At 49.8% G+C, this 9101-nt stretch overlaps 2 protein-coding genes across 4 annotated transcripts in view; both read left to right on the forward strand.

Annotated features, from left to right (window-relative positions):
* The window catches only part of Plod1 (procollagen-lysine,2-oxoglutarate 5-dioxygenase 1), a 30114-nt gene extending 28319 nt beyond the window's left edge, over positions 1-1795 (forward strand). Inside the window, exon 19 of the mRNA XM_005353742.3 lies at positions 974-1795. Coding sequence (XP_005353799.1) covers positions 974-1129 — 156 coding nt within the window. The 3' untranslated portion in view covers positions 1130-1795. The remainder of the gene's footprint in view (positions 1-973) is intronic.
* Positions 1796-5007: 3212 nt separating this feature from the next.
* Positions 5008-9101, forward strand: part of Mfn2 (mitofusin 2) — a 27844-nt gene continuing 23750 nt past the window's right edge. Inside the window, exons 1-3 of one of the 3 annotated variants that reach the window (XM_005353744.3) lie at positions 5008-5217; positions 6413-6552; positions 6911-6988. The gene's annotated coding sequence lies outside the window, so the exon portion shown is untranslated. Of the gene's footprint in view, positions 5218-5724; positions 5747-6412; positions 6553-6910; positions 6989-9101 lie in introns of those variants that run through there. The other 2 variants (XM_005353743.2, XM_026781992.1) reach the window with 2 other exon arrangements.

The following is a 9101-nucleotide window of genomic DNA, read 5'->3' on the forward strand; positions in this document are numbered from 1 at the left end:
TAAAAACAAAAAAAATAAAAAATAAAAAAAAATAAAATGGAGTTTGCAAGGTCAGGTCCTCACAGAGTCTCTGCATCGGTTTGCTCTGTCACCCTGGTTTTCAAACACTGGCCAGTGGGACATTATGTGTGGTGTAGCAGCACTTGGGAGGCAGTGGCAGGAGGATCTATACAACCTGGTCTATATCGTGAGCTCCAGGACAGCCAGGCCCATGTAGAGAGACCTCAGCTTCTAGAAAGACAAACCAAACAAGTTAACAGTGAAGCAATATAGCCCTGAGCCAGGAGTTCTCAACCAGGGCCGGTTTTGACCCCTGGGGAACATTAGCAGTGCCTGGAGACATTTTGAAGTGTCAGACCCTGAGGTTGTTACTGATGTCTAGAATGACTAGAGGCCAGGATTACCCAGGACAGTCAAGGACAACAAGGCATCTGTAGTTCTAGGAATGAGTAATTTGGCCGTGAGCCAAAGGAACCCAGGGGTTCTTGTATCCTGAGCAAGTGCTCTCCTGCTAAGCCATACCCCCAAGCAGTACTAAGCTATATGTATGAATGCATGTATGTGTATGTTATGTTTGTTTTTTCAGACATGGTCTCATGTATCCCCGGTTGGCTAAGGCTGGCACTGAATTCCTGATTCTGCCATCTCCATCTTTTGAGCGCTGGGATTCCAGGCCCTACTGCATCTGGCTAAACCAAACTCTCTGTGTATATTTATTTTATTTATTCCTGTCAGCTGTCTATAGAAGCGGAGCCCGAGGCTTAGGGGAATCATAAGCTTGGTAAAGGGTGAAGGATGGAGGTGCCCTTTGCATCTCCTAGTGCCTTTCTCCGACAGCTGATGGATGTCACTCCACAAGGCATCCCCAGACAGTGCGGACAGGCTCCTTGGCTGGGATAGAACAGAGGACAGGGAGCTATGGGGAAACGGTTGAGAATGCAGAAACAACTCACTGATGCTTCCTCTCTTCCAGGGTGGAGGCTGCCGATTTCTGCGCTACAACTGCTCCGTGAGAGCCCCAAGGAAGGGCTGGGCCCTCATGCACCCTGGGCGGCTCACACACTACCATGAAGGCCTCCCCACCACCAAGGGCACCCGCTATATTGCTGTGTCCTTCGTTGATCCCTAACTGACCAGGGCCTGCTTCTGTTAGACCTTTCTCTTCGTTGACAACCACTGCCCAGCAGCCCTCGGGACCTCTGGGTCCCAAGGAACCCAGTCCAATCTTTGATTCCTGAATTCCTATTGCTCTTGAAGCTGCCAGTCAGAAAGATCGGGCGCAGACCAGAGATGGGGTGCCCCTCCAAGGCTGGGGCTTCCCATGGTGCTCCCACCGGTCCCAGGAGACGGTGGTAATGTTCATCTTCCTGGAGTTCCCAGCCCTCCTTCTTCCTCCAACTCTCTGGGGTCCGACTTCTGCTGGAGCTGCCTGGGAGACTGTAGAGCCAGAAGCTGTGCCCAGAATACCTCTGCAAGATCTACCCCCTAGGATTCTATTTCATGTTTCAGTGCCACCAAGATCTGGGCATACCTACCCCCATCTCTACCCCTGGACCTAAGACCGTTGAAGCCCTCCCTTCCGGGTTTGTATCAGCAGAGCCAACAGTTGTCTCTCTTGAGACTGTGACTCAGAAATCCTCCCAGAGGGACAGGAAAGACGTCTGTGCCATAGCGTGGTTCTCTACTGACCCTGCTTGCGGGAGAGGCGTGATATGTCCACACTGTACCAGGTCATCCTGTCCTGATGCCTCTGGAGACAGGGACAGAGATGAGAGTCTATTAAATGTTGATGAAACCATTGTATGAGCGATGTGTGGGGTGGGCCAGTGTGAATGTGACTGGCAGACATCTGCGGGGAGGGTTGTAAGAGCCCCTGGCTGTGGATCCAGCTTTTAGCAGACTTGAGGACTCGTGTTCCCCAAACCCAGTGCCGTGTGGCCTCCAGGGTACTGCCTGGCACATACTGTCTAATCGCCAAGAGCTGGCTGCATTACCTGCCAGTGCCACTGTGGTTTTTGCCAGCCCTTCTGCAACTGTGATTATAAAATCAAGAACAGAACTTTGGGCGGCCCCCACCACACCCTGGGCACACTGGTCTGGCTTTAGGGCATTTGCTAATAAGATCTAACATCTAGCCAGGTGATGGTGGTGCATGTCTTTAATTTCAGCACTCTGGAGGCAGAGGCAGGAGGATCTCCATGAGTTTGAGGTTAGCCTGGTCTACAAAGCAAGTTCCAGGACAGCCAGGACTGTTACAGAGAAACCCTGTCTCCAACTCCCCTCTCCCCAAATCTAACATTGGGTATAATGGTGCACATCTAGAATCCCAGCACTGGAAGGTAGGAGGATGGAAAGTCTCAAGCTAGCCTGGGCTACATAGAGACCCCATCTCAAAAAAGACAAAACAACAACAACAACAAAAGTAACAAACTAGGCCAAAGCGCAGAAGTTTACGTGTTCTGCATCTCTGCAAGAAGAGCCATGGTGGAACATCACGTGGCCAGGCAGAGGGTGATGCTACCTCAGATTTCCCTAACACTCAGGCCGTCCATGAGCCACCCTCATGATCTCATCCAATCCTGATGACTCCCCCGAAGCCACACCTCCAAATGCCTTTCTCAGAATAAGGTTTGCAACGAGTGAAGGCCAAGCATGGTGGCTTAGGTTTCTGTTGCTGTAATAAAAACCCTTGTGAAAAGCAGCTTGGAGAGGAAAGGGTTTGTTTCAGCTTGTAGTTTTCAAGTCACACTCCATCACTGAGGGAAGTCAGGGCAGGAACCTGGACGCAAGGATGAAGGCAGAGGCTGAGGAGGAGTGCTGCTTACTGGCCCTACTGACTAGTCTTGGGAACTTTCTCAACTGAGATTTCCTCTGCTCAGGTGATTCCAGCTTGGGTCAAGTTCACAATCTGACCCCCACAGACAGAGAACACAAAGTATAAGGGGCAGGGTCTGAAAGGGGAGGAATGGGGCTGGGCGGAGCTTCCCAATACGTATAATCCTTCTACCTCGGCATCAGCTGGGATCACACGTGAACCACCACGTCCTTTCTAGGGCTGTTTTTAACTAATGGTGACCATTTTTCTAGTCACAAATGTTATTCACATGCGCCATGGAAAAATCAATTAAAACAGGAAAGAATGACATAAGAAAGGCTTCCTACAGCAGGACCCCAGCTCTCCCTGAACCCATATCTGGTAGCAGTCAGCAGTACTGGAAGAACTTGTCATTGAGGGGCTGAAGGAAGGTCTCGTGGCTTGGAGTTCTGGTTCAGAGAAGCCCAGGTGAAGGGTAAGATTAGAAGCCTGGGAATGGGCTCAAATGTTCTTCCTGCAATCTAGGATGGGATTAGGGCCTAGGCCAGTGCTTGCAGGGGGATTACAGGACGGGAGAGATACTAGGTGAGGTCCTCCTGGCCTCTGTCCGGTTAAGATTCTGCCAAAGGGAAAGGAAATGGAGTTCACAGCTCTGTGCTCAGAGAATTCCCTAGGGAGGCTGGGGATGGTGTGGGAGACACTCAGTGTGCACCATGCCCTAAGGCAAGGACTGGGTGTGACTGTCCAGTCCAGAGTCAGACATTACAGACAGGAGGCTGCCCTGTGGGCAGTGCCTTACAGCTTCCCCTGACTCACCTCCCTGGAGACTCATAACTGGAGTGCTGACTTACCTCTGAAGCTGTTTGGGGCATGACTACCCTGGCTGTAGGGCAGTGCCAATCAGTAGAAAACATACCAGGAGAGCTAGGTGTGGTGGCAAATGACTAGAGTCTCAGCCCTAGGGAAGTGGAGCAGGAAGGTCATCAGATCAAGGCTAGTTAGGACCACAGAGTGGGAACCCTGCTTCAAAAACAAACAAAAAAAACAAGCAAAGTACCCACTGTGAGTGCAAGCCACTAGGGTAACTTAAAATACTCAACTAGCCGTCTGACACGCTTTTAAAGATTTTGTTTGTTATTTTTAGTTAATGTGTATGAGTTTCCTGCCTGCGGGAACCTGCATGAACGTATATCACACGTGTGCCTTTTGCCCATGGAGGAGAGAAGAGGATGGTGGATTCCCTGAATCCATCTGTTGTAGTCACAGATAGTTGTGAGCTGACATCAGGGTCTGGCCCACTGTAAGAGCGATCTCTCTAGGCTCTGGCCGTATTTAATTATCATGTGTGGAGGTCAGAGGACAACCACGTGGTGGTGGCACACAGGTTGGCAGACTTGGTAGCAGCCATCCTTACCCACAGAGCCATTTTGTGACCTCCACTATCAGCTGTACTTCTAGAAGTAAAAAGAGAAGCGAATTTAATTAGAATAATGTATTTCATTTAGTACAGTTTCTCCAAAGCCTTAACATGTTATCAGTATAAAAATATTAATGAGGTAGCTTGCATTTTTTTTTCATATTTAGCATCATGGCATCTCTCAGTTTGCACTAGCTGCATTTCAGGGCCTTGGTAGCCACAAGTGGCTTGTAGGTGATGTTACAAAACCCAGGCTTGGAGCCCTCCCAGCTTGCGGTCGGTCGTCTGCTGTATTCTAGTTCCTAGCACAAAATACTGGGTCAGTTGGATAGTCATGCCCTGATTGTCAAGGAACTACTGTGAAAAATTTTAAAATGTATGTTAGATACCAGCTCAGTAACCGGCACCTAGTAGGTGCCTGCGTGTGGCTGCTGTTTTGACTGCCTCAAAGGCAACTGAAGGACAATTACTTCACCCTAACGGTCTGTTCCCTTTGAAGACGCTTCTCTCAGATTATGAAATGCAAGTCTGGATTTCAAAGCTGGCAGGTGTTACAGGGTCAAGTTCTGGAGCAACAAATGACAACACACACAAACCCCTAATACACACCCTTGCCATCGTCGTTGTTCCCGCTCCCCCACCCCCTACACTTGACAGCTCGAGGCTCCGCCCTACCCCGCCCGGCCCTGATCCGAACTACAATTCCCATGATGCACGGGGAGCCCCCACCCAAAACACACGTCATCTGCATAGGACGCGGGACGGTTAATAGGCACGCGGAGGCTCCTTTTGAAGCACAGAGTCTCTGGACGCTGTCGCATAGGAGTGGTAGGGATGAAGTGACTGAGCTCCTAGGCCATCGGCTCATCTGGGCTGCGTCGGGACGAGTGACGAGCGCAGCCCCTTCCCCTCCCTCTTCTCTCGGTGTGGCACCGGCTAGTGACGTCGTGGGTGTGATGGCCGCCGCGAGGCCGGGAAGGTGAAGGTGAGAGGAGAGCGCGCCGGGGTGGTGGAACCGACAAGCCCCCGCCGGGAGAGTCCTGAGCGGCCCAGCTTAGGACGCTGGGGCCCCTGGGACTCAGGCTTGGGCCCAGGCTCAGGCTCGGGTCACACGGGCGTTCCCCTGCTGCGGCCTCGCCGTCGAGCCCTCCTCGGCTCTGAGGAGGGGGCGGGCCGCAGGACCCTGGGCTGGGAGATGGGCTCCTCGAAGCTCCCGGCACCCTGGTCTTCCTAGCCCTGTGGTCACATCCCTTTTCCAGTTTTCATCCAATACTTTTCTATTTTCTTTTTGCCAGCATTTTTTTTTTTTTTAGGACCCAGTTCACCGCCTACGCCATTTATAGCGGAGGTCCTTTTACTTGTATAACTTCTCATTGCCCTGTTAAGACCTCGAGGCTTGGAGCTATTCTTACCCGTCCCTGACCGTAGCACCTAGAACATTGAAGGCCTCAGAGAATACTGAAAAAGATAGCTGTGTGGATGCAGAAAGGCAAAGCTGCCGGCCTCCATCTCTTGTAATACTACCTACCCTGTTCATCTACCTTTCCAATCATCTCTCCCTCCTTCCAGAAAAGGACTCTTGATGGTCCCCTTCCTTTCTTGGGAAACACAAGTGAGCTTTGGAGTCACAGCTAGTGTAGCTTGGTCTCTAGCTTGACCACTCTTTGATTGTATACATCTTCCCAGTACTCTAAGCCCAAGTTTATTCCAGAGACTTGAGGATGGAAGGGGTTACTTTACAGCAGCTGGGATACACTGGCTTCCAGTCAGATCTCCTCCTTTCCTCTCCCCTTCCACTGCTAGTTGACAGTTTCTCGCAGTCCTCAAGGCCAGGCCTTGTCCTGGTTCAGCTCCCATCTCCCTCCTGAATGTGCCTTTGCGGGGACCTCATTGGCACCTTGCACTAGCACGTGGCTAGGAATGTGTTTGTGCATTAGCACTAGCACGTGGCTAGGAATGTGTTTGTGCATGCCTGTGCTTTGGGTCTCTTGCCATCATCTTCCCCCTTCCCCTCCACACTTCCTCACCTGCTTCTAAAGTACCTCAAGTGAGTAAGCTTCCCTCAGGGATGAGTTAGTTTGGCTTTGACTCCTGATCAGATGTGTTTTGCACATTAGGTGGGTTTTTTTTTTTTTCCTTCTCGGTTGCCTATTGACCTCTCCTTTTTCTTTTTCAAAAAGCTGGGACAGGTGGAGTCAACACCATCAGTAGCCAACCTGGACCTGAATCAACACAGAGGAGACCTCAAGTTCTTTTCATCGTCTTGACTCCAGCCATGTCCACGATGTCCACCCTGTAAAGGTCTCTTACCAGCTAAAAAGTAAGTGTAGGCTGTGGTTCTGGGCACTGTGGATCTGGATTGAGATCAAAAGAGTGTGTTCCCCTGGCTCTCGGGTGGCAGGTCTCTTGGATGGAATCCTGGAGCGCAGAGCTGGTGGCTTCTGACTTCTGTTGGAAGAAACTACTGTTTTCTCCTTTCTGCTTCCATGGGATTTCACTCGTTGACAGTTCAAAACATGGCCAGGACCTATATCTCCTGAGGTCCCTGAAGAATTAGTCTCTTTCCGTTGCGCTGGCTCTTCTCTCTCTCTGCTTGGCAGAAGCTGGCTCCTTATCATGGCTCTGGGAGTCTGCTCTGTCTTTTTTACCCTGGATACTCTTTTGTTTCAATTTCTCAGCTTCTCCTGTGTTGTGCCAGCAGACCATCTCTGGACCATTTTGTTTTATCTGCTAGGAGTTGCTGAACATAAAACTGGGTAAGGAGGTGATGTGGATTCAGGACCACACCTGGGATCCACACACCTTGCACTGAATTTCGACGCTGCTGTGTGAACGAACACCTAATACTCCTCCACTAATAGCCTGTGTCGAGGCAAAGCTTCTGATGGCCTAATACTGACTTCTGTTTAGAATCGGGCTTGTTTCTGATCTTAAGTTAGTGTGTTATTACTGTGCTCTTGCAACTTCTGGGGTGGGAGAAGTCTGTCAGAATGAGCCTTTCCCTGAAGTGTGAGCCTTTGAATTTTAAAGCCTGTTAGAAGTTTCTTCTGGCCCCACCCCCTCCTTTCTTTTGAGAAAGGCAGGCCCACGTGTACAGACTGGCCTTGAACATCCTGATTTACTGAGGATGACCTTAAGCTGTTGTTTCTTTTTTTCCAGATTTATTTATTTTGCATAACTTATATTGGAACTGGACCCTCTGGCCCAGTTGTACTTAGGGGACAGGCCCCACATGCCTACAGTGAGCCCTGTGGTAAGGTGAGGCCTATCAGGGCTTTCCAGAAGAGGGACAGGAACTCAGCCTCCTCCCACTATCTTGCTGAAGGCAGAGCCCCAGAGAGCAGGGTTCTTTGGGGGGCTTTTGTGTGTTTATTTCACAAATTCAGACCTTTTGAGCACATAGATATGTGCAGTTTGCTCTTTGGATTAAATTTCAGAATCGGAAATAATTCGTTTGTCTCTCTTGATGGGCTGAGCTCCAAACTTAGCTAGAAACTGCTTTTCAGGAAAAAGTGTATTTGGATGTTTAGGGATGGAAGGTTTTAGCTTGTTTCCCCTCAGTGCTATTACTAACGCAGCCTGTGCCTCTCGCAGTTGTGGATGAGGAAGGTGGAAATGGGGAGGGCGCAATGCTGTCAAAGACTGGCTTTCTAGAAGCTCAACACCTATGTAGAGACACAGCGTGATTATAAAAACAATTCAAACTGAAAATCTCGTAAGGTTGTGTCCTCTGCGTGTGCGTGACTTAGAGTTATTTCTAGGAGGAAAGTAAGGGTATGCAAAATGAATAGGAGAGAGTGGTTTCTAGACAGAAAGCAGGGTCAGACAGATGCAGACACACAATGTGGGAATCAGCAGAGCCAGAGAAATTCGAGCTTGGTGCCAGCTGTGGTAGGTTTCTGCAGGGCTACGATGCATAGCTGCAGGTGTGAGGTCAGAGCAGCTCCTGGCCAGCTGAACACCCAGCCGCTCGGCTTTACTAGTGTGCATGCCCTTGAGTCTTGAATTACTGAACACTAACAGCTCTTGGTTTGTATTCTTTGGGCTTAAAGACAATAACCAGCATCTTGGAAGCACTCACTTCTAAAAGCCCAGCTGTTATCAAGCAACTTTCTTCCTGCAAGTCACTTGTGGGCTGGGCACTACTTATCTCTTCCAGCTGACCTGTTTACTCCATTTCCATGGTAGCGGGTGGGGGAGTACAGGATGTGCTGGTAGGGTTACTCACCAGCTTTGCTCCCAGCATCCTAGACTGGATTGCTGGGTGGCCATGGGGAGAGTCTTGTGATCTGGCTGTAGTTTACTACTGTGTGAGACCATGAGACATACTACCTTTGAGCCCTAACTGTGCTGGACATGTTGCTTGTGCCATCATCTTTAGTCATTTTACAACATACACTATATCCTATTGTTGAATGTGAAGAAACCAGGGACCCAGAGTGAAATGACTGGCTTGGATCTATGCAAGAAGAACACAGGGCCTTTTATGTTGTTGATTTCAGAATCTCTGTCATGGGCAACCTCACCCCGTCCTACACTCTTTCCCTTTCTTGTTCTCCTTCTGCCCACCCCACCTGACTTCAGAGCACTCTTCCTTTACATTATTGAATTATTTTATTTCCAGTACCCATTCTCTGAGCTCTGTTGTCTTTCCTAGTTGAGAAAGCATGTCTCAGAAGCTGGATGTGGTGGTGCATGCCCATAATTGTAGTACTTGAGAGAGAACAGAAGGTTGAAAAGTTTAAGACCTCCATGAGACCGTGTATCTCACCACCACCACCACACACCATACACACCCCACCACCACACACACCCATCACCACCACACACCATACACACCCCACCACCACACACACCCATCACCACCAC

This window comes from Microtus ochrogaster, chromosome 10 (assembly GCF_000317375.1).
Source record: "Microtus ochrogaster isolate Prairie Vole_2 chromosome 10, MicOch1.0, whole genome shotgun sequence".
NCBI lineage: Eukaryota > Metazoa > Chordata > Mammalia > Rodentia > Cricetidae > Microtus > Microtus ochrogaster.